The sequence below is a fragment of the Haliotis cracherodii genome, unplaced genomic scaffold, assembly GCF_022045235.1.
Source record: "Haliotis cracherodii isolate W230 unplaced genomic scaffold, xgHalCrac1.p SCAF_5, whole genome shotgun sequence".
In the NCBI taxonomy this organism is placed as follows: domain Eukaryota; kingdom Metazoa; phylum Mollusca; class Gastropoda; order Lepetellida; family Haliotidae; genus Haliotis; species Haliotis cracherodii.
In genome coordinates this window covers 44619801-44645291 of record NW_027266308.1, presented here as the reverse complement: position 1 = coordinate 44645291, position 25491 = coordinate 44619801, and the positions used below count along the sequence as shown (strand labels likewise).

General features: G+C 40.9%; 2 protein-coding genes across 6 annotated transcripts in view; both read left to right on the top strand.

Moving 5' to 3' along the window:
* The window catches only part of LOC139443994 (pecanex-like protein 1), a 51653-nt gene that overhangs the window by 10880 nt on the left and 15282 nt on the right, over positions 1-25491 (top strand). For 3 of the 5 annotated variants that reach the window (XM_071224895.1, XM_071224893.1, XM_071224898.1), the window contains exons 3-23: positions 148-293; positions 555-668; positions 1395-2570; positions 3833-3976; positions 5546-5611; positions 6672-6876; positions 8140-8297; positions 8850-8958; positions 10648-10983; positions 11269-11422; positions 12178-12210; positions 12621-12792; positions 14046-14156; positions 14796-14887; positions 15613-15752; positions 17650-17764; positions 18568-18666; positions 19188-19338; positions 21585-21720; positions 22632-22809; positions 25035-25143. In XM_071224895.1, the coding sequence (XP_071080996.1) occupies positions 148-293; positions 555-668; positions 1395-2570; positions 3833-3976; positions 5546-5611; positions 6672-6876; positions 8140-8297; positions 8850-8958; positions 10648-10983; positions 11269-11422; positions 12178-12210; positions 12621-12792; positions 14046-14156; positions 14796-14887; positions 15613-15752; positions 17650-17764; positions 18568-18666; positions 19188-19338; positions 21585-21720; positions 22632-22809; positions 25035-25143 (3944 nt within the window). The remainder of the gene's footprint in view (positions 1-147; positions 294-554; positions 669-1394; positions 2571-3832; positions 3977-5545; positions 5612-6671; positions 6877-8139; positions 8298-8849; positions 8959-10647; positions 10984-11268; positions 11423-12177; positions 12211-12620; positions 12793-14045; positions 14157-14795; positions 14888-15612; positions 15753-17649; positions 17765-18567; positions 18667-19187; positions 19339-21584; positions 21721-22631; positions 22810-25034; positions 25144-25491) is intronic. The other 2 variants (XM_071224894.1, XM_071224897.1) reach the window with 2 other exon arrangements.
* On the top strand, positions 19436-21427 carry LOC139442174 (autotransporter adhesin BpaC-like). The gene is made up of 2 exons (XM_071222962.1): positions 19436-19451; positions 19542-21427. The coding sequence occupies exons 1-2, from the start codon at positions 19436-19438 to the stop codon at positions 21425-21427; spliced, it is 1902 nt and encodes a 633-aa protein (XP_071079063.1).

The window sequence follows — 25491 nt, the reverse complement described above, 5'->3', positions numbered from 1 at the left end:
GTAAAATTATTATTGTAATATACAAGGCTAACAATGAAACTGAAATGAAAATATGATAATCATGATTAAAGATATGATTTTGGAGTTTTGACAATTATGTGACTGTTTATGGTGACCATTATGATCAATACTGACCATCTATTTCAGGGATAATGCAAATTCTGAAAGTATTGAAATGGTTCAACTTGACCGAAGAAGGGAGACAACTCCAGCTTTGGAGGGTGAACATGGATCCAGACTAGAGTTTATTTCTGAAATAAAGTCAGCAGAAAGTTCAGGAGCCCACACTGACAGTAAGATCCTCTCTCAGAATGTGTTGCATGTTGTACTCTGTATTGGGTATTGAAATGTTGCGATGGAACTATTTGCACATCATGAATAGTGTTGCCACATTACTAGTGTTTCATTCATGATAGTGATTTATTTCAGTTTAAAAAACAAATGTGATTTTAATCAGTCATACTAATTGATGAGAATTGTTTGTTTGGCCAAAAATCTTTTCTACAGAATTTCTATGTCGTACTTTATGATTTTTTATCTTGTTTTCTTTTCAGTTAAATCATCTCATGGAGTTGCTCCCCTTGCTGAAATCGAGGGTGATGATTTCAGTACCGAGACAGGGTCAGCGTCCAGACACAGGCCAGATAGCACTGAGAGCAGTCTGGAGAGTATGTCATTCCTACACTTAGCAATTCCAACAGTCTCCTGTCAGAGTATTAGTTATAGGGAGCACTCGTTTCACTGCATGTCTTGGACAACCAAGTAATATGAACAGCACTGGCTTGCGAAATAAGGAACAAATATTTTCATCTTTGGTGTGTCATTGTCTGTGTCATTTGTTCACATTATGAATGTTAACTTCCCAGTCTCGTTAAAGTCAGATGTTAGTGCTCACAAGGCTTCACTGAAGATCTGATGACATACCATTACAGGTCACATCAGGACCACCTTTTGCAAACTTTGACAGACCAATAAAATGACGAACAGGATGGTGACATTAGCCAATCAGAAAGCAGCTTTCTCAAGCACTAGTTTCAGTTTGGTGACCTGCTACCCCCACTACAATTTTTTTAATATATTTTGATAAAAAATTTGATTCAAAATTTGAAAATTGAAGAAAAGAAAATTCTGACAAACAAATAATGGATGGGCAAGTTTGTAAGACAGTGCTTCCCATGGGCTATAGAGATAGACTATGAATTTTTTTAAGAACAAGTAGGTATTGTTGTTGTGTTTTAGCTGCCTGAGTCCGTGTTACTTTCAAAAAGGCACAGATGATCAGATCTTATCAACAGATTTATGAAAAGGACCGTTGACTTTGATTCTTCATTTGAACACTGGATAAGTGATGTATGTGAACTTAAATTTCTATTGCAACACAGCTTCTATTTCAGGTGCCCTGAAGTCGGACTTGCCACATTCCATAACCACCCAGGTTGAGGTGGAGATCAACCCACACATCCCAGAAAACACTCCATCTGAGAAGTCAGGCAGTAACCCCCCAAGATTGAGGGAAGAGAGTGACTCTGATTTATCACCAGAATATATTCCAAAGTTACGTTTACGCCGAGAAAGACGAGCAGTTCGCAGATCGAAAAGTGCTCTTGAACCTAGTAATCCTGGTTCTCAGCCTGAACCTAAATCAGGGGGGATGCGGATGTCCCTGCCCCCCCATGCCCGTGTCCCAGTGAGTGCTGAGCAGCTGCAGAGACAGATCAGTGATGGGCACATGGTGATGAGGAGACTGGCTTCCGATTCCAGGATGGATAGCCCAGCTATCAAGAGACAGGAAAGGCATGAGGCTGTGAGGAACAGACTAAGGACTCCAAGTACTAGATCTTTAGAATTACTCAAAGAGAACTTGCCAAAGAGATCACAAAGTGTAACAAATGATGCCCTTCCCCATGAACAGTTAAGACCTGTGGCTGTCAGTCGAAGTCCGTCACTACCCCGCCCAGCATCATTGTCTTTAACAGCTGGTGGGAGCAGGCCTCGAATGGTCCGACATAGTCCCCAATCTAGTGTCAGTGACTCTTCAGATCTTAGTCTTGGTGAAATATATATCCCCTCTATAGCAGAGAGGCCACCTGTTCAAGGTCAAAGGTCAAGACCAGGGAGTGGGGGAACATCCAGCTCCGCTCACACATTAACAGAACGAGGGTCAAGTCCTGCAATTTCAGGTGGAGGTACAAAGAGTAAAGATTTTGGAATATTTAAGATCACTCGCTACTTACAAAGCTCTGAAGACCCTAGCAAGAGAGCCAATCATTCGACACAGAGCAGTGTAGTAGGGTTAGACTGGTTGTTCAGTACAGACAGTGAGTCGGCCACTTCGGGGGACAGCCATTCCCAGACTGATGTGTCCGAGTCTACAAGCACAATAACCAATGAAGGGGAGAGCTCGTATGACGTGAGCTCTGACCAGCACAATGCAGGGTATCAGCCTCTGGCAGGTCTGGAGTGCACCACAACGCCCAGTAGCCCCAGCACTGATGAGCTGGAGGTGATGAGAAGCCAGGGAGCTATACCCAAACACTACCAACGCAGATCGGGACCCAGTGCTGCACCAGGTAAGGGCTTCTATGCTTGTACTGCCAGCATTTAATGACATTGTATCTTAGGCCAGATCAGTTTGAATTAATGTTGTTAATATGTTTAAATTTGTTTGTATCAAGATTTCTGTTACAGCCATGTTACTGTTACTTTCAGCATTTTCAATTCTCACATCCAAATGTTGTTTAACTCCATATTTGATCTGGGGCGGTCGGGTAGCCTAGTGGTTAAAACGTTCACTCGTCACGCCGAAGACCCGGGTTCGATTCCCGACATGGGTACAATGTGTGAAGCCCATTTCTGGTGTCCCCCGCCATGGTATTGCTGGAATATTGCTAAAACCGGCGTAAAACCATACTCACTCCCATACTTGATCCTTTCACTTTGTGTTAGCCATGTGTTCTGTTTGATCCCCAACATGGGCACGATGTACAGAGAGTGTGTACTTTATGTGATTCACTTGTAACTGGAGATGAATTTCATCATATATTTAAATGCTCACACTGTATGTACAAACGTAAGTCATTCTTTGAAGAGACATAAGACCTAACCTTGCAAAACCAGTCACTCTCAAAAAAAACTTTTATGTGTTTTTAAAGGCCCCTCAGAGCTCCAGAGAACTTTTTGAGCAGTTGGGTTTTTACTTGAAGGTTTCTATTTTAATTGGGTTATTACATTTTTCATTTGGTAACCTATATTTTTTCACTCATCTATTCATCACTCTATTGGATTTTTCCCAAAATGAGTACACATTTTGAGATTTAAAAAAAATTTATAATGTTTTAGATGTATATAATGGTTATAAATATAGGCTTGACTCGAAAAATTACTCAGCTCATAATTTTGTTTCGGAAATTAGCTCCATTGTACACCTGCTGGAAAAGCTTCATTGGGTATTTACGCGTGCTGTTTTTATACATTTGAGTTTTTCATTTAATGCATGCATTTCTGTACATGGTTTTGAATATTTTAGGGAGGATATTTTATGCAAATACACAGCTTATCTGTAGCTCTGGCCCCTTTATATGAAACTCAACTTGTACATTGTCATCCTACTGTTCCTATTGTATAGGGGAATATTCTGTTTGTAGTTATGTACCACCGATGGTGGCTTTACATTAGTGAAAGGCTTGTGATATAGAGATGTACAGTATGTGTTCCCCCTGCTCTGTAATGGTTGGACTCTTTCAAAACAGCTTTGAACGCAAGCCATGTATGAGTGTTAGATAACCAAATGTACTGTGAATAAAATGATAAAGAGCAACTTCCTCTGTACAAGCAGCAGGTGATATGTCAACCAGCCCTGGCTCAACAGATCTATCCGACCCAGAAGAAATCAAAAAGAAGTTGATAGAACTCCTCTGCAAATCTCAGGACCACCCAGAAGAGCTTAAACGGTTCCGAGAATATGTTAGGCTGCAAAGTGAGTGGGCCGAAATATGATTTTATGGTTAAAAAAAGCAACACTCTGCCTCTTATATCGAGAATATTGTTTGGTCAGCGATTAAATAGAGTATCTCACCCTAGTGTCTTTTGATATCAAATATATCAACACGAGTTGATAAAGGTGTAAAAACTCTGAGGCATGCATTTGATTGTGACGCCATTGTGATGCAATTTCATTGTTGCGATATGTACAATGTTGATATCACTTGATCTCACCCAAGCAATATCTCCCATGGGAGCCAGTTTTGGATGATACATACATGATTACTACCATCTACTTGAAGCCCATTTCTGGTGTCCTCTCGCCGTGATATTGCTGGAATATTGCTAAAAAGGCGTAAAACCTCACTCACTCACTCACCATGCTCACTACCATATACTGAAAATGATGGCAAGAGTTTGAGGCTAGTAGACTCGGGCCTGATGTCACAGATTGATGTATTATTGTAGAGAATTGATAAAGGGAAACCCATGCTTGCCAAAACAGGTGACTATACTTGTCGTTAGGGGCGACTAATGGGATCGAGTGGTCAGGCTCGTTGACTTTCTTGATGCATGTCATCGTATCCCAATTGTATAGATCGATGCTTGTGATGTCGATCACTAGATTGTCTGGTTCAGACTTGATTATTTAGAGACTGCCGTCATATAGCTGGAATATTGCTGCGGCGTTAAACAACAACAAGTATATGACAACAGTCATGCCAATTCTTTTCCTTTTCTTGGAACTCCACCTATATGTATCATCTCGATTATGCAGTGTATTATATCTTGAAAAATACCCTGGACCCATTCGCTGCCATAACTTGGACTTCAGTCCAGGTCAAATAGTACAATACTAAAGACTTCAGACCCGTGAAGATCCGGGGTAGAATAGGTCTTCAGCAACCCATGGTTGCCGTGAAAGGCGACTATGCTTGTCGTAAAAGGTGATCGGGTGGTCAGGCTCGCTGACTTGGTTGATGCATGTCATCGATCCCAATTGCGTGGGTCGATACTCATGATATTAATCCCTGGATTGTCTGGTCCAGACTCGATTATTTACAGACCGCCGTCATATAGCTGGAATATTGCTGAGTGTGGCGTTTAACAACAAACCAAACCAAAAACAACATCCAGTCAATTACTCTCACATTTAAAAGACATTCTGTGCTAAATTAACGATAGGTATGGAAGTGGTGACATCAATTCCTAAACAAAGCTATGTTATCAGGGTATTTATCAAAATAGATAAGTCAAAATGGATAATGAAGGATGCCTTATTTGCGGAGTTAGAAATTGGCTCTAGTCCAGTACTCCTTGCCAAACAGCCCAATAGTTATGGTATCACAAGGACGAGTAGAAATTTGCTATTTTTAAGGGTTTTACTATCTGTTATAATTTTAAGGACTAAAGGACTACAAATGGTAGTCTCTACTGCTGATTTGTGATACATGCCAAACTATTAACACTGTTATGATGTTTGTACTAAGTGCCTACATAATTGGTTTAAATCTTTGACTTATTGGAATAAGAGGGTAAATAATAATACTGCCCATGCTTTCAGAAAACCAGAACAATAACAACAATGATGAGCCGGACAAAGAGAAGCAGGAGGAGGCATCTAAAGCAGGTCAGAGACAACTAGGAAATCTGCTGTACAACACATGTACAATATATATCAGAGAGGCTGGCATTCTGTGATGTAGGATAAGGAATGAGCATTGGGACTTCCATTTTTGTTGATATTATGTTACACTATGAATAATCAGTTAACTCATATTTTTTCCCCAGCCAAACCAGGAATATATGTAAAAATTGTTCAGCCCTTGAAAGCCAGCTTGTTTCGGTGAGAACTTCAGTGTCAGTTTTATGGGTATAGTTTGCGAAGCCGTCTTACTGCCAATTTTGTATTGCCCTAGAAGTGATATTCATCTATCACATATTTGTTTGTAGAAGACAGAATTGGTGACATATTTCAGTATCCAAACTGAAGTTTCAAATGATATGAATATCATTTAATAAGGTTTTAAAAAGATATTTTTCCTTTCTTAGTAAATAGACCATGTAATATCATTGGAGAAAGTATTAAAAATACAATCGAAAACAAACGAAAGGGCAAATTTGATCTATTTGATCCCTGTCTGGTGTCCCTCTAAAAAAAGTACTGGGTATTCAAGTCGTTAAAAAAATGAAACATTTTAGCACAAACTGGTCATTCCCTCTAAAAAAAAAATCAGCTACTCTATGGGAACACCCTGTGGTGATGCAGGGTGCCCACATTGCTCCATCTATATGCGTAAAATATGCAAGAAAATGACCATTACCGTTTATGTGTTTAATTTTCCAAATTTAAAATTGAAATTTCTTTAACCCCAGAAGATGACAACTCTCTGCTTAATTCCCCAGTGTTGTGGGAGAGTCTTGGCTGGTTGTGTATCATCATGTGAAAAATCGTTATCAACTATTGCTTTAAAATATGTATTAGTGGTGTGACTAATGTAGCAATGTGTCTAGCCAAGGCCTTATCGCACCCATGTCCTGAGTTATCCAATGTTTCTAGAGACTATTCATTGTTCTATGATATTGATTATATTTTTGGTCATGACTGCCAAAAAATTAGTTCCTGTTTAAATTACTTGACCTCATTCTTGTACATGGATGAACTTTTACGCCTAACCCTGTATTTATAGAAAAAATAAAGCAAGAAAGTGAAGATAAGGGGAAAGCTGTTGAACAGGACAATGGGGCGATAGGAGGGGCCCCCGGGGGAGGGACCCCTGCCCCCAACAACACCGACGAGACTGAGTCCAAATCCACCACCCCCACTGAATTCTCAGCTCTGTTGCCTCTTACAGGGGAGAAGACACCAGATAATAAACACCGGAAAGGAGTAAGGTAGGATGGCTGCTCACTTTCCCTTGCTCGGAGCGCTTACATTGCACTTCTGTGATTGGACCATAAGTCAGCAGGCCTTGTCTGTCTTCCCATTTCCCTTCTGTTGTACTACTTTCCTGAAAGCTTCTTTCACAACTTAACATTTGTTTCTCAATTTAATTCTAGGTTGGATATTTATGTAATGTAACTACTAGGCTGTAGGTAAAGGATGGATTTATCCAGGATTTCAAACTAAGTGCCTTTGGCAAGCAAATTGCGACAAAAATCATGATATTGTGAAAAAATTGATTACTTTAATGTTTTTGTGTTTGTAATTTCTAAAGAATTTTTTAATTCAAATTGAGAACTTTTGCTGCCATTCGCTGCAGACCTCTGAGCAGCACCAGATAAATCCTTAAGAATCTAACACCAGATGGCACATTTTGCAGAAAGAAATGTTTTAAGTATTATCTGTACATCTGCTATTGTTATCAAAGGAATATGACTGTAATGAATATTAATCTATCGCACCATGTGAATAGCATTACTAGCTTGTGCGTGACTGTTAGATGCTAGATGCATAGATCCTTGTTTGATGATGAGAAGAGCAAAATATATTATCACTATTGATTATACTGTTGTTTGGTGGTTCTGGTTTTAGTTGAGGGCTTTTGGATGAAGTCATATTTTTTTATCTTTATTCCATATTTTGGTATGAGTTGAAATGGGGTCATGCTCTGTCACCAAATTATCCATGCTGTTCACTGATTCTTGAGTGCACTGCTAATACATAACACTACAGTACTTATTTAACACCATTCAATATAACCATTCCTTTTCTTTATCATTTGTACAATGCCCCCATGTTCAGATGACATGGGGGCAAGTGGGTGGCCTAGTGGTTAAAGCACTTGCTCTCAACGCCACAGTCCCGGGTTCAAATCCTGACATGGGTACAATGTGTGGAGCCTGTTTCTGGTGCCCCCTGCCGTGATATTGCAATAATATTGCTAAAAATGGCGTCAATCAATACTCACTCACTCACAATACACAGAACATGTAACTACTCTTCATCAAGAACACAATCTGGTTGTCTTGAAAACTTTGTAATATTGCTGACTGTGGCATAAACCTCACTCACTCACTCACTCAAACTTCCCAACAAGGGATTTATATTTGCGACCTGCATCCTCCACTGCAGTTTAACCATCGGTGACTTGAGTAGGCACTAACCCTGTTCCTTATTATGTATATGTATTTGTATGTTTGTGCGTATACCTAAAGGAGGCGTGGTGCTAAAAAGAGACTGGCATCGCGTCGGCGCCGTGACTCCCCACCAGCAGCAGCCTTGACAAGCCTCGTGATGAACACCGGTGGCCATCTTGCTACTTCCCATATGGATACCACAGATGGTGCGGTCCACTACTTCCAAGATGAGAGTGGTGAGTTTCACTCTATCATCATCAGTTTTAGACTCAAATATTTGTTCATGGGCAATTTGCTTTAAGTTGTGACATGCTCGGTGAGTGTTTGTGCTGAAAAAGAACAGAATATATAATCTTCATGAACTAAATGTCCAATATATGATAATTAATATGCCAAAACCAATTGTTTGACATGCACACATTGAAATATTCTTTTTCCATCATGGTGAATATTGTGATGTAACAAAAAGGAAATTAAGATCCCATTTACCTTCATTGCAATGTTGCAGGGCAGAATAGACGCAAAAACACCCCAAACTTGTTCTAGAAGGATAACCAATGGAAAATGGCACACTACAGAAATGCAGTGATAATTGAAAAACAGTTTTAGATAAATTATCTACTTCTTCCTACTGCATAGGATTAAAAAAGTCTTAAAACTGTCTTCCCAAAGGATATCAACATTAAATATTGCAGGCTGTGACACAGTGAAGATATTGTACAGCAAATCCCTTTCTATGACTTCTTTCTTTGTAATTGTAAGATGTGCCATGCTGTGATGTTTTATAGGTAACTGGCTAACATACACCTTCGGTGAGAACAGTTCTGGCGTTGCCTTGGGGATGCTGGAGAACCAGCAAGAAGAATGGCCAAACCAGGAACAGCATAACAAGACCCAGTAAGTTGTTGATCATCACCAAGGTTCATACACCCTTAAAAAGGCCATGAAATTTAAATTCCTCTTGAAAAGCCTTGATTGTTAACATTGACCATAAAAAATAGTGAAAATCACCAAAATATGTTGAAAAGGCCGTAAATTTTAGTGTTCCATATCTGCATTAACCTTGATCACATACCTTTGTGATGACAGTGTTTGTCACTGACAAATATAATTATGGCAGTGGTCCAGAGGACCAGCTCATGTATACTTGTTTTGTTGGATCTCTACTAGACACAATGGTCCTGTCCACAGAGGGGTTTAAAAGATATTACTTCATTGCGCATTGAATGAGAAACCAGCCAAGGTTACCACTGTACCATGCAGGGTTGTTAAGGTGGCTGGTTTTCCTGAGAATACAGAGTCGATCTATCGCTGATTTCAAAAGTCGTACAAACTTAAATTACTTTGTTCATCCGCAAAATATCACTAAACCATCAGACTGGCATTTATTTATTTTTACTGGTCAATTGGAAAATAGGTGATCAAAGTCGCTTAGAGTAATAACTTAGTACAAAGTATATATATTGGGAAGCCAATGAATTTGTATGTTGCAATATCTATGTATTGCTAAATTTTTAGTATCGATACAAATTTAATAATATTGATGCTACGTTAATAGTTCCAACAGAAACCTTTACATTTAGTAGGAATACTATGGTTGGGATGGACCATGAGAAGGCAGGACATTTAATTTTTTAACATAAATGGACTAGCCTAGTTCATATTTAGCATTACCTTGATTTAATTGCAGATCTATACACATACAGAATTATTCAATTTTATTATTGATAAAGATATTGATATATAATTGTACATTGAGTCGATAAATCGATGCTAAAATTTCCAGTCAAAGGCTATGCTTCCTTGCTTTTTGTTGTAGTGATGCTGTCTGTGACTTTAACTACATTTCTGATGCTTAAATACAATTTAATTTCTTTTGGTCTTGTAAGTTCAGCTAATAATAGGCCTTGTTGGGAATTCCGGGTGAGAATAGGTCCCCAGGAACCTATGCTGGTCTTATGAAGTGACTGGCTGGTCAGACTCGGTGACCTGGTTGATTGTGTGTCATCAAAGTCTGATGGCATTGACCATTGCTCACAGTATCAATCACTGGATTGTTTGGTCCAGACTTCATGACCTGGTTGATTGTGTGTCATCAAAGTCTGATGGCATTGACCATTGCTCACAGTATCAATCACTGGATTGTTTGGTCCAGACTTCATGACCTGGTTGATTGTGTGTCATCAAAGTCTGATGGCATTGACCATTGCTCGCAGTATCAATCACTGGATTGTTTGGTCCAGACTTCATGACCTGGTTGATTGTGTGTCATCAAAGTCTGATGGCATTGACCATTGCTCGCAGTATCAATCACTGGATTGTTTGGTCCAGACTTATTTACAGACTGCTGTTATGTAGTAAGAATATTGCTGAGTGTGGCATTAAACAACAAACAGCTAATAATAGTCCACATATTAAGACTAAAATCTACTGAATCAGTTGTAGCTTGACAAGTTCAGGCTGGTAGACTTAGAAGTTTCTTTGCACAAACTGGTGATATGGCTTCAGAATGTTAGAAATGGTTTGGGAATGTCATTGCCTTTTGTGTATTCAGACAGAAGAGTTATACTCTTTCTATTTCCACAGATGGTCTTCAGCCTCAACATGCTCGGACTCAACAGTAATCCTCGACTCCCCGAAGCCCGAAGAGCGGCCTGATTTGTTTCATGACCTGGCTCTGCCTGGCCCTCTGGGGACAACGGATGAAATGCGGACTCATAGTGCACTGCAGTCCTATGTTCAGGCCCTGCTGGAGAGTGGTCGGGGCAGACCAACCATCTCCGACACCTCGTCAGATTCTGACACAACACATACTAAGTCAAAGAAGGAGAAGCCAAAACATTTCTACAAACTGTGGTTGTTGAAGAAGAAGTTTTTGAAAATCCGTTTTGATAGACTTGCCCTTTTGGCATTGTTAGATAGGTAAGTTGATCAATTTCCTTTTGTCTGTTTGCATGCAAACAAGGGGTGCTCCCAGGTTTAAGTGCCCAGTACAAGACTGAATATTCTTAAGGTAGAGGATTACGTTAAGAGAATAATTACAAAGTATCTCCCTTTTTGTTATGGCTGAACATATTTTTCAGTAGTCTAGCCAACTTACCTCAAGTAAAGCCAACTTACCTCAAGTAAAGCCAACTTACCTCAAGTAAAGCCAACTTACCTCAAGTAAAGCCAACTTACCTCAAGTAAAGCCATGTTGTGTTGCAGGAGCTTGTCTGTGTTTGAGAACATTGTAGCTGTGCTCATGGCAGTGGCTGTCGGTGCTCTCGGTGCTCTAGTCTTGTCATGCAACTTCTACCATGACATATGGATATTTGTCTTCTGTTTCATCATTGCCGGCTGCCAGTACTGCTTGCTCAAGGTAAGCAAAGCTTGCGGCATTTTGAGGTTATACTGTATAAGATCACAATATGTTGGTTGTTTGAGTTTCAGAGTCAGTGGGGTAGCCTAGTGGTTAAAGCGTTCGCATGTCACACCGAAGACACTGGTTCGATTCCACACATGGAATGGAAGCTCATTTCTGTTGTCCCCTGTTTTGATATTGCTGGAATATTGTTATAAGCGGCATAAGCGGCTTACTCACTCACTCACTCACTCACTCACTCACTCACTCACTCACTCACTCACTCACTCACTCACTCACTAGACCGGACTAGCAGACCAATGTTAGTGTGGGACAGTGTTGTCAATCGGAAAATAGGTGATCTATGTAGCTTCTAGTATAGAGTAATAACTTAGCACAAAGCATATAAACTTTCGGAAGCCTATCAGTAAGTATGTCATCGTATATTGCAATTAAAGCATTCGCTCGTCACTCTGAAGGCTCGAGTTTGATTCCTCACATGCAATTCACCCATTTTCTTTTTTATTATCGTTACTTTAAAGACAGTGTAAAGGCATCTGTGTACATCAACTGCATGTCAACGGATTAACATGAAGCTTGAATGTTTCTTTAGGATAATGTACATGGTTTTTTCTCTAGTACAGCAAGGATGAATAGGCACCTGACGGCTTTGATGATATTTGTGTAGAGAGTCTTTAAATTGTTCACGGCATTATGATTTGTGTTCGTCACGACTGTGAGTACTTCTAACTGTGTTCAATGTCTCCCACCAGAGTGTCCAGCCAGATGCCTCCTCCCCAATGCATGTAAGTACCTAGTATACAGAACACACTTGCACATGACACAGATACCAAGAAGATCGTGGTTGTAATTGATCTTAAGCTACCCATGTTTGTCGTAAAAGGCAGCAAACAGGATCAGGTGGTCAGGCTTGCTGACTTAGTTAATGCATGTCATCGTGTCGAAATTGCGTAGATCGGTGCTCATGATGTAAATTACTGCATTGTCTGGTCCCGATTCCAATATTTAAAGACCGCCATGATATAGATGGAATATTGCCGAGTGTGGTGTTAAACAACAAACAATTAAGTAAAACACATGCGCCTTGAATGTGGAAAAGTAATATTAAAATTAGGTCAGTTATTAGATTTAACAGCTCTTTCTTGCAAACCTTAGGCATAATTGCTTTTCTGACACATTTATGTGTGTTATGCAGGGCTACAACAGATTGATAGTGTTCAGCCGTCCATTCTACTTCTGTCTGTGTTGTGGCCTGGTGTTGTTGCTGGACTATGCAAGTGACCGCGTCGGGAACCATCCCATCTCCATATACGGGATGCCTTTCACAGCTGTATCGTCTCTCATATTTGCTCGAGATTTACTCAAAAGTAGGTAGACGTTTTTTTATCATTATTTGAATCAATAACAAATCTAGCTATCTGGCTTGCCAGTTGCTGTCTTGTTAAAAAACTATAAATCATATTGCTTGAACATGTTTAAGGTGTGATTGTGATGGTTTTGTCTGCTGATAGTCAATGTTTCACAAACCAATATGATGTAAAGGTAGTACTTCTGTGTTTCAAAACAACATTCCTTCACCACTATTCCTGTGACTTTTGAAACTGCCTGTACTGGTGGACTGGCAACTCTAAAATTTTCCAGTGTCCACTAACTTTTGTCAGTCCTAACTTTCAACAACAAAAAGGATGTATGAAAATTATGCATCATGTTCAATTCAATGATGTCATCTCTGAAGTAACTTGGTTAGATCTACATGTCATTCACACAAAGTTCAGTCAAAAATTTCTCTTCTTTTTTAATATTTTGGGACTAAATCACTACCAATCTCATTAAAATCAGATCTTAGTTCTCGCTACCGCTAAACAAAGATCTGAGGACATCCCATTACGGGTCACGTCAGACTGACCTTTCGTGAACTTTGACCGACCAATGGAATGACTAACAAGAAGTCGACAATACCCAATCAGAAGGCAGCTTAAACGAGCCTTACCGCACGAGTTTCAAACTGGCGACTACGCTTCGAAACATATTTTGACATACACTCGATTAAAAAATTAAAAACTGAACAAAAGAACATTCTGGGAGGGCTAATCGATGGTCTTTATTATGTGAATACAGACATAGAGCCCATATCTTTCGTTCGGAATACCCTGTGGTTTTTTTCGAGGTTGAACGATCAAACATCACATTCAAACTGTCACTTTCATGACTTGATAAGCAATGCTCTGATTGGTCAGATGAAAGGTCGTTCTGACATGACCCGTAATGGGATGTCCTCAGATCTTTGTTTCGCAGTAGCGAGAACTAAGATCTGATTTAAATGAGATTGAATCACTACAAGTATATATTTAACCTAAAAGCAAAGCAAAATGTTATTTCCTTGCACTAAAAATAGACGAGGGGAAACCCTGATGGTAAGAAAAGCTGACTTCGTTCGAAAAATATACTGTCAATGTTTTGTTCAACAACAAAGATTTATAAGGTAGGTTATTTGCCAGTCCATAGGGAGTGGCGGTCACATTAATTACCAGTCCAAGCCTCATTTTACTGGTAAAAACTGGTAATTACTGGTAAACACTGTTAACTTTCTGACACTTTCTGATTGTCCCTTTCTCTTCAGTTTTCATCCTGTGTTTCCCGCTGCTGTTTACGGCGGGGCTTCTACCTCAGGTCAACACATTCATCATGTACATGCTGGAGCAGATTGACATGCATGTCTTCGGGGGCAACGGTTAGTATGTCACGTTTTATGCAAATATAGATGCTTAGTACTACGCAGGATCAAGGGCTGATCCAGCATTTTTAAAGGAGGTTTTACTGCCCACAACATTTTACATTTGGTTTTCAAAGGGGGTTGGGTTGGGCCTGGACACTCCCCCCCCCCCCCCCACCTCTCCTTCTGTATCCACCTATGGACATAATGTATTGTTTCAGATAATCCCAGATATCCTGTGTATGTTATGCTACCTTTTGTATCGCCTTCATTGACATTGTTATCAAACACATTAAAAAAAGGAATGCTGCTTGATTTTTGTACACATTTAAATAAATGTTGGCCACTAACAAACACTACCTTTTGTTAATTTTGTTGAAATTCGTTAAATTTTACAAATTTAAATTTAAGCTAACTACTGGATAATGATTATGATACCTACTTCAAATCATGTAAATTTCTGAGAACAGTAGCCTTGTCATGTAAGGTACTTCAAGCCACGGTGCAGAGTTACCTCCCTTAGATGTGTCAGAATCTGACATTCGTGGGTTCGAGTCATGGGTTCCATTTGCCCTGATTATGATTCTTGATTGTCAGCACCACTGTGTTGAGTGTTATTTCTCCGGTGATGTATGTGTGTTTGTGTTTGTGTTTCAGCAACGACAGGCCTCGTTGCCTCAGTGTATTGTTTGTGTAGAAGTGTGTTTGCTGTTGCCCTGCTCTATGGCTTCTGTTATGGAGCTCTCTTGGTGAGTACTACTTGTTCATTGAAATACAGTTTTGTAATGACAATAATCTGGTGTTTTATTACCTAATTTATCATGCTATTAGTGAGAGAAACAGTTGTCATGTCCGCTAGGGAGGTTGGGTAGACATGTGGTTGAAACATTCGCTTTACATACTGATGACTTAGGTTTGATTTCCCCAAATGGGTTCAGTGTGTCAAACCTATTTCTTGTCTTCCCGGCGCACGGATGGCCCAGTCGTCTAAGGCGTCGCGATTCGCTGTGCCGAGTTGCGTCCCTTGGCCACGCCAGAAACCTATGATTGTGGGTTCAAATCCCAGTTTGCCCTGATTATGTTTCTAGGTTTGTCAGCACCATACCCGTGCTCGTGGGTTTTACCAAAGTGGTAAACGTCTGAGACCTGCATCACTTCGGGCTTTCCTCCCACATTAAGCTGACAGGCAGTGATATAACTGGAATACTGTTAAAAGCGGTGTCACACCCAACTCACTCACTCACTCACTTCTTCCCCTCCATGATATTGCTGAAAAAGTACTGAAAGCAATGTAAAAGCCATACTCACTAACTATCTCTATTCAAGAATTGTATCAGTTATTCAACAAACATTATTAGTTCATTAAGTGTTAACTTACCTTAGTTTCAAATGCAGCATAAATGAGACTGATAATGGTTTTATATGTGTCTGGTATCAAAATGCCTTGAGATTGACTGGAGTGTTTGTTTTGTAGGGTGTGGGAACTGAGCATACATGTGGGAAGACTGTGGAGCGGGAGGCAGCTCAGAATGTTCTGTTCTCTGTGTTCTGTGGTGTCCTGGTCGCTGTCTCATATCACCTCAGTCGAAGTGCAAGCGACCCCAGCGTGCTCTGGTAAGTTCCTGCCTTGACCTGTGCTCTGTTATGTTCCTGCCTTGACCTGTGCTCTGGTAAGTTTATGCCTTGACCTGTGCTCTGTTATGTTCCTGCCTTGACCTGTGCTCTGGTAAGTTCCTGCCTTGACCTGTGCTCTGGTAAGTTCCTGCCTTGACCTGTGCTCTGGTAAGTTCCTGCCTTGACATGTGCTTTGGTAAGTTCATGCCTTGACCTGTGCTCTGGTAAGTTCATGCCTTGACCTGTGCTCTGTTACGTAAATGACTTGACCTGTGCTCTGGTAACGTCATGGCTTGACCCGTGCTCTGGTAAGTTCATGACTTGACATGTGCTTTGGTAAGTTCATGACTTGACCTGTGCTCTGGTACGTTAATGACTTGACCTGTGCTCTGTTTAGTTCATGACTTGACCTATGCTCTTTTAAGTTCATGATTACTTATGCTCTGGAAAGTTCACGACTTGACCTGTGCTCTGGTAACGTCATGGCTTGACCTGTGCTCTGGTAAGTTCATGACTTGACCTATGCTCTTTTAAGTTCATGATTACCTATGCTCTGGAAAGTTCACGACTTGACCTGTGCTCTGTTAAGTTCATGACTTGACCTATGCTCTGTTACGTTAATGACTTGACCTGTGCTCTGGTAACGTCATGGCTTGACCTGTGCTCTGGTAAGTTCATGACTTGACATGTGCTTTGGTAAGTTCATGACTTGACCTGTGCTCTGTTAAGTTCATGACTTGACCTGTGCTCTGGTACGTTCATGGCTTGACCTATGATCTGGTAAGTTCATGACTTGACCCGTGCTCTGTTAAGTTCATGACTTGACCTGTGCTGTGGTAAGTTCATGACTTGACCAATGCTCTGGTTTGTTCATGCCTTGACCTGTGCATTGGTCGTATTGGTAAGTTCATGATAAGCATCAGGTGGGTACAACCGAAACACAAGTGTCAAGTGTGTGATCTCACCCAGGGCAAGTGACTTCGTTCAAATGTGCCTCTGTTCACCCAGCAAGGAATGGGTACTGATATGTGAGGTGGATCATAAAACCTTCTAGCACCTGTAGACAGCTAGAGTTGTATATTCCCCAGGGTGTTGAGAATGATAATATAATAATAAGTGTATGAATTAAGAAATAAACGAATCATGGTCGTTGTTTATTGTACAATAAAACACTGCAGGGGCTAGTTTATTCTCCCTGCAGTGTTTTATGGTATGGCAAACAACAATCATGAGTGGTTTATTTCTTATAAGAGATATCAGCATTATGTACAGCCTATTCAATGTTGATCAAATGTCCAAACTTTAAAATATTTGCCCAAATTTTAATAATGATGACTCTCTGAATAGAATCTGACCTCAGAAATGGCGGGCAAGTACATTTTACGAACAGGTGGGTTAAGTCTAGTATTTCCCGCATATTCTCACATGTCGATTATCTGTATCTTTTCTCCTGATAGTGATTGTCATATCTCTCCCACTTTTAGAAGCGATCGTTCCGCCACTGTGTTTATCTGCGTTGCCCAGCTACATCTATGGGGAATAACTCTTTCGACAAAAAATAATGTCGTCCAATATGTGACGTCATCAAGTTGTGAGCGCATATTCGAATCTCCAGATATTAATTCATGAAAGAATAATGTTTTATCTTGAAATAAGCCATGCTTCTTTCTTCAGTGATCTTTGCAATTTATCCCGTAGCTATGTTATATATAACATTATAATAATTATATGTGTTGTTTGTATTGATTTTGTTAACCCTAGAACAATATGGATAATAAGTTGATACTGATGATAGTGTTGACACTGAAATAACTAGAGATGAAGATGAAGGCTAACAGTTGCATGAAGCGTGTGTAGCCAAACACTAGTGTCATGTTGTTGTATACACATTCCCCAGGATGATGATCAGGGACTGTGTTGTGCGACGAGAGGAGGAGAAGACGGAGGAGAAACAGGATGACAAGGAGGAAGAGCTGGTTGATCCACTTCCAGGCAAACTGAAGACATGTGTGGTCAGTAATAGCTGTGTCGACTCATTAATGTTGTCAACCCATTCTTGGCATCTTGCCGAGGCAAGAGAGTTAACTGACTATAAAAGTCCAGTTTCCACCCTTGCCGAACTAGGCTGGTATTATGGAGTTACATTTTGGCTGGACTAACGAGTCTATGCATAGTCCAAACAAAATCGCGCACCAAAATCGAAATCCGGTTCATAAACTGACCTGCAGATTTCAGTCGATTGCAGGATTTGCAAAGCATGCGCATCGCCAACTCGTTGTCAACATATATTTTCCAAATCTTTTCATGTTTTTAATCAAGGTGCTCACGTGATTTGATGCACTTTGCGATGTAAGACCCGTTTTATCACAATATAGACCTTGATTATCGATCAGATTGTCTTGACTGGGCACTGCTGTTTTGTTTGAAGCAAATGCAAGTGATATGAGAGATGGAATCTGATTGGTCCATAGGAGAGGCATAGAAGGGACATAACTCGTAATAGCCACTGGTGGCTCTACAAACGAGCCCAGGAATTCCAGCCTAATTCGGCAAGGGAGGAAACTGGACTTTTAAAGTCAGTTAACTCTCTTGCCTCGGGAAGATGATTCTTGGTGGCCTCCTGAAATATTGCTGGAAAGCTGCATTAAGCCATACTTACTCGCTCTATAATCTTGTCCATAGTAAATGGTTTAAAAACAGTTTCTCATTGATAGCATTGATATCTCCATTGTGAACCAATACATCACCAGTGTTGTAAAGACATTGTGAAACTTGTATGAACAACATGTGTGATGTGTCCCTGGCTGTGTTACAGAGTGAGAGACTACAGTCGGATCTGCTGGTGTGTGTGTTCATCACTGTCCTCGTGTTTGCTGTCCACGTCAGTACTGCCTTCACCAGTCCTGTGTTGCAGGTAACGCTTATACCCTCCTATATTACCCAGGCGCAGGTTACTGTTCCGCGATGCTGATTGGTCAATTAAAGCCATATGACATCACAGTGCTTCATTGTCAAGACAAATATGATATGATGTCATCCATTGTTCATGACATCACAAATTGTTTATGTGAGGTCATCTGTACAGTGTCCTGTTTTCAACTTTTTCTCTTTAAAATGTCAAATTTTATTGAATTACTGATCGTCTGTCCCTCAAGAATGAATGCTGTAAGTACCTCACCAAAGGCTCGGGTTTAACACTATTCATTCACTCAGGACAGATAATCTATCGTTCCTTGTAGCTCCTTGGTTGTTCTCTAAGTCTTGGGGGCGGTCGGGTAGCCAAGTGGTTAAAGCTCGTCACGACGAAGACCCGGGTTCGATTCCCAACATGGTGAAATATGTCAAGCCATTTCTGGTGTCCCTCGTCATGATATTGCTGGAATATTGCTAAAAGCGGCGTAAAACAAATATTCACCCTTTGTGCCCTGCTTGCAGCCCCTCCTGAGTGACATCTTGTATTACCTGGCAGCCAGCCTAGGGCTGGTCATCCACTATATCATCCCCCAGCTGCGGAAGGAGATGCCCTGGCTGTGCTGCTCCCACCCGGCCTTCCAGAGCAGGGAGAGGAACTACTTTGAAGTCAAAGGTGATGTATACCCTCAACTCAATAACTCAGTGTCCTGGCCTTCTTTACACTGTGAGACCCGTGAAGATTCCGGGGTAGAATAGGTCTTTAGCAACCCATGCTTGTCGTAAAAGGCGACTAACGGGATCAGGTGGTCAGGCTCGCTGACTTGGTTGATGCATGCAGTTCATTTGCTAGTGCAGGCAGTTCAGTTGCTGGTGCAGGCAGTTCAGTTGCTAGTGCAGGCAGTTCAGTTGCTAGCGCAGGCAGTTCAGTTGCTAGCGCAGGCAGTTCAATTGCTAGCGCAGGCAGTTCATTTGCTAGCGCAGGCAGTTCAGTTGCTAGTGCAGGCAGTTCAATTGCTAGCGCAGGCAGTTCAGTTGCTAGCGCAGGCAGTTCAGTTGCTAGCGCAGGCAGTTCAGTTGCTAGCGCAGGCAGTTCAGTTGCTAGCACAGGCAGTTCATTTGCTAGCGCAGGCAGTTCAGTTGCTAGTGCAGGCATTTCAATTGCTAGCGCAGGCAGTTCAGTTGCTAGCGCAGGCAGTTCAATTGCTAGTGCAGGCAGTTCAATTGCTAGTGCAGGCAGTTCAATTGCTAATGCAGGCAGTTCAATTGCTAGCGCAGGCAGTTCAATTGCTAGCGCAGGCAGTTCAGTTGCTAGTGCAGGCAGTTCATTTGCTAGGGCAGGCAGTTCAATTGCTAGCGCAGGCAGTTCAGTTGCTAGCGCAGGCAGTTCAGTTGCTAGTGCAGGCAGTTCAATTGCTAGTGCAGGCAGTTCAATTGCTAGTGCAGGCAGTTCATTTGCTAGTGCAGGCAGTTCAATTGCTAGCGAGGACAGTTCAATTGCTAGTGCAGGCATTTCAATTGCTAGTGCAGGCAGTTCATTTGCTAGTGCAGGCAGTTCAGTTGCTAGTGCAGGCAGTTCAGTTGCTAGGGCAGGCAGTTCAGTTGCTAGTGCAGGCAGTTCAATTGCTAGTGCAGGCAGTTCAGTTGCTAGCGCAGGCAGTTCAGTTGCTAGCGCAGGCAGTTCAGTTGCTAGCGCAGGCAGTTCAGTTGCTAGCGCAGGCATTTCAATTGCTAGTGCAGGCAGTTCAGTTGCTAGCGCAGGCAGTTCAGTTGCTAGCGCAGGCAGTTCATTTGCTAGCGCAGGCAGTTCAGTTGCTAGCACAGGCATTTCAATTGCTAGCGCAGGCAGTTCAGTTGCTAGCGCAGGCAGTTCAGTTGCTAGCGCAGGCAGTTCAGTTGCTAGCGCAGGCAGTTCAATTGCTAGCGCAGGCAGTTCAGTTGCTAGTGCAGGCTTTTCAATTGCTAGCGCAGGCAGTTCAATTGCTAGCGCAGGCAGTTCAGTTGCTAGCGCAGGCAGTTCAGTTGCTAGCGCAGGCAGTTCAGTTGCTAGCGCAGGCAGTTCAATTGCTAGCGCAGGCAGTTCATTTGCTAGCGCAGGCAGTTCACTTGCTAGTGCAGGCATTTCAATTGCTAGCGCAGGCAGTTCAGTTGCTAGCGCAGGCAGTTCACTTGCTAGTGCAGGCAGTTCAATTGCTAGTGCAGGCAGTTCAATTGCTAATGCAGGCAGTTCAATTGCTAGCGCAGGCAGTTCAATTGCTAGCGCAGGCAGTTCAGTTGCTAGTGCAGGCAGTTCATTTGCTAGTGCAGGCAGTTCAATTGCTAGTGCAGGCAGTTCAATTGCTAGTGCAGGCAGTTCAATTGCTAGCGCAGGCAGTTCAGTTGCTAGTGCAGGCAGTTCAGTTGCTAGTGCAGGCAGTTCAATTGCTAGCGCAGGCAGTTCAGTTGCTAGTGCAGGCAGTTCAGTTGCTAGTGCAGGCAGTTCAATTGCTAGCGCAGGCAGTTCAGTTGCTAGCGCAGGCAGTTCAGTTGCTAGTGCAGGCAGTTCAATTGCTAGTGCAGGCAGTTCAATTGCTAGTGCAGGCAGTTCATTTGCTAGTGCAGGCAGTTCAATTGCTAGCGAGGACAGTTCAATTGCTAGTGCAGGCATTTCAATTGCTAGTGCAGGCAGTTCATTTGCTAGTGCAGGCAGTTCAATTGCTAGTGCAGTTCAATTGCTAATGCAGGCAGTTCAATTGCTAATGCAGGCAGCTACTTTGAACACTTGATTTTTAAGGTGAATTGGAATGAAATAAAAATTCAGCAGGATGCTTGTTACTTAAGCCAGAAGGTTTGGTTTCAGAGATGTTAAGTATCACAGTATGTTATGGAGGCGTTTGCCTCCTGAGGGAATGGTACTAATGTGTTTCTCTTTTATTGTTGCAGAACCAGCCAAGGTGATGTTGTTTGAGAAGATGTACGTGTGGCTGAGATTCTTCGAGCGCAATGCCATGTATCCTGTTGTGTGTCTCTGTGCCTTAACTACCTCAGCTCCATACATCGTGTGCAAGTTCAAAAACTTGTAAGTTCATGTTGTCGTAGTTCTCACTGAATTGGTCTCCAACCTCATGCTAGTTAAGTACAGATTGAGTGTAGTGATTTGGTTACAGTGATGTTGATTGTGTGTCATCTTACTCAAAAGCATGATATCATTCATTGCTATGACTAGGCCATGCTATGCCACTGAAGTAATGCGGACTGTGACGTAAAACAAGATTCACTCACTCGTCATTGTGACCTGTGAAGATCCAGGAGATTAGCTCTTCAGCACCCCATGCTTGTCGTAAGAGGCGACAATCGGGATTGGGTGGTCAGGCTCGCTGACTTGGTTGTTGCCAGTCATCGTATCCCAATTTTGCAGATGGATGCTCATTATTTCACTCTCTAGTCCAGACTTGATTATCTACAGACCGCCGTCATATAGCTGCAATATTGCTGAGTGTGGCGTTAAACAACAAACAGACAAACAAACACTCCTCATTGTGATGGATGGATCAGGCCATTGAGTCTAGCTACATGTATATATTGCATCAAATATATACCGAGAGAAAACAGGGATTGTGAGACGTTAGGACATTTGCAACTTTTAATAGGATTTTCTTTTATTTCGTTTCCAAATTTGAAGAAAAAAATTCACCAGTTTTTGGATGACAATCTGCGATGATCACTCTGTGTGCTAGAAATTATCTGATTTCATAACCTGAAAAAATCCACCTGCTACATGAAGATGGAATAAGCCCAAATATACCAAGTCATACAAAACATAAGTAGAAAATCTAAAACCCCACCAACCCATGTGACCCATGGACCAAATATATGTTGCTTGTTCACAGGACTTGATGAGTTTATTTGCAAGTATCAGTCACCAGACAACATACGAATAGATGAACAAATATGGTTCAAAATTTGATATATTGTTTGTATTTGTGTCAGTATTGGTCCCCTGATCGTGGTGGTGTGTGCACTGAAGATGCTGAGGTTTGCGTTCTCGGACACCCCCCGACAGTACATGATCCTCACCTTCACCGTCTTCTTCTTCAAGTATGACTTCAGGTGGTCATCCGAGAAAATCCTCATCGACTATTTCTTCATTTCCATCTTATTTTGCAAGGTGAGACTCTCTTGATGAAGTTTGTCAGGAAATCCCCAGTGATATGTGTTTGGGAATATAAAACTGTAGGCCTTCTCGGGTTGTATATGTCCCTAAGAGGAGGTGGTTACTGAGTGTCTTTGTACCTGACAAAGTGGATCTTTCCTTGTGCTGTAAACAACTGGTTTGTTTGCCCCCAACTTAATTATTTATAGGTTTTGGGGATATGGCTTTTAACATTGCAGACTGGCCTACAACATTCACTCACTGACTTAGTATTCATTTAAGATTTACTTTTGGAGGTTTGGAGATATGATAAGATTGTTATGATATGATATGATATTGTTATGATATATATGATATGATATTGTTATGAGATTGATATAAATATATATGATATTGTTATGAGATTGATATGATATGAAATTGTGATATGAGATTGATGTGATATAAGATTGATATGATATGAGATTGATATATGATATGATATGAGATTGATAGGATATGATGTGATATATGAGATTGATATATATGAGATTGATATGATGTGAGATGAGATTGATAGGATAGGATATGATATGATATGATATGATATGATATGATATGATAGACCGTTGTCATGGACACTGAGCCCACTTACACAAACAACATTAGTAAGGTAACAAGGGAAGTACCGTATTTTCTTGAGTATAGTGAGCACCCATGTATAATGCGCACCCCCCTCTAGCGGGCTCAATATTTTTGAAAAAAAGAAATGTGAATATAATGCACAGAAAAAATTTACACAGTACCCTTTCAGCGAAGTCCGGCAAACAAACGGGTGCTGAGAAACTTCGTCAGTACAAATTCTAAATTTGAGATAAAAAATCACCAGACATATTTATTTACCGTTTAATTAGTATTTATTGATCTGATAGGCATTGTTTTATATCTAGGGATTAAGATTACCTTGTGTATTTTCTCGTAAACTAAGCCAGAAACAGCAATCAGCTGTACACACGTTTTCTTGGAATCGACCGGTGATTCGGTCAAGACACACCCAATGATAAAACTTTATAGGATTTTTAATGCAAGAATCGGCAACAATTGTATCTGAAACTATTTTTTTTATCAGGAATAATATATTCCATTATTTTCTTAATTATATGCAGCCTTTACTAAACATATTTAAAATAATAATAACCCTAAGCGAAGCAGCTGATCGCTATTCCCGGGTATTATTTTTTACATGGAACCAGTCTGACCAGTCAACGTCAAGGCTCACGCGCACGTGATCGCGTGATCGCGAGAATTTCATGTTGACATAGAATCGTCAAACTAAAACAAATATGACTTTTAACGAGTCAAAGTATGGCATTTATGATATATGTATCCATTCTCTGTCAACTAAAGTTTGTTTCAAGGCGTCAATAGCGGTATTCTGACCGTGGTTGCTGTTAATAACGGTGAGTTGTGTGATCTTCCGATTGCTTCACACACGATTTCGCCGAAATTAATAAAAACAATATTAAAAGGAATTTTGAATAAAATTAATTAGATAAGTTACAAACATAAGTCCAGATATACAAAGAACACTTTTTATAGCCAGACAGTGTAATTACATGATTTTTTGGCGTACTTCAGTATGGATTTGTTGACATAGTATTTCCGGTGTTTCGTGCTCACGGTAATATCTTTCCATGGGGGAAAAAAACCATCCAAACTCATAATTCGTGTATAATGCGCACCCCCTTCCACACATCTGTGTTTTTTGGAAAAAAAGTGCGCACTATACTCAAGAAAATACGGTAAGGCTGTGTTTAGCTAGGGGAATTATGACAGTGAAAACACTACAATAGTTTTTAAAACAGGGCCATGTTAACGCAGTCTTCAACCTGATTCATTTGTTACTATGAGCCTTACAAGTCAAAACGTTGGTACCCCTTAGGGATCCGGGTTAGAACTGCTCCCCAGCAACCTATGCTTGTTGTAAGAGGCAACTACATGGATTGTGCCTCATAATATCGATCACTAGAATATCTGTTCCAGACTCAATTATTTACAGGCCACCATCATATAGCTGGAATATTGCTGAGTGCGGAATTAAACAACAAACAAATATTGATTCTGAAGACTTAATGGTTCTTGTTGGAAGAATGTTTAAATGACCTCTTTCTTATCAGAGATTTAATAAATCATGTATGTCAGAGTATTTGAACACATTGCAATGATGAAGCACTTTGTGATGTGCCATTCTTCTCTTTCAGTTCTGTGATCTGTGGTTGAAGATGAAGTTTATCATAACCTACATTGCCCCGTGGCAGATAACTTGGGGGTCTGCCTTTCATGCCTTTGCACAACCTTTTAGTGTGCCTCGTATCCTTTCGTGATGGTGTCACCGAGTCCGAGATTATCATGGACACTGTTTGTCCGAGTTTTTTAAACTTACCCCAATATTTCCAATAGTTTGATTTCAAAATGTAGTAATGTTACAGAAGCAATCAATTGTTCACGAAGTCCGAGCCACCTGGAATAGAGTCTCAGTACAACTTTTGTCATTACTGTTTGTAATATTTGTTATCGTCAGAGGAGTCTACTTTCACTTTATAAGTATTAGTACACATGCATCTATCTTCGTTAACTAATCATCACGATATTTCCTGATTCTGTTTTAAGTGGCAAGGAATATGGTTCCATAGGGTTAGGATTGCTCCCCCACCTGCC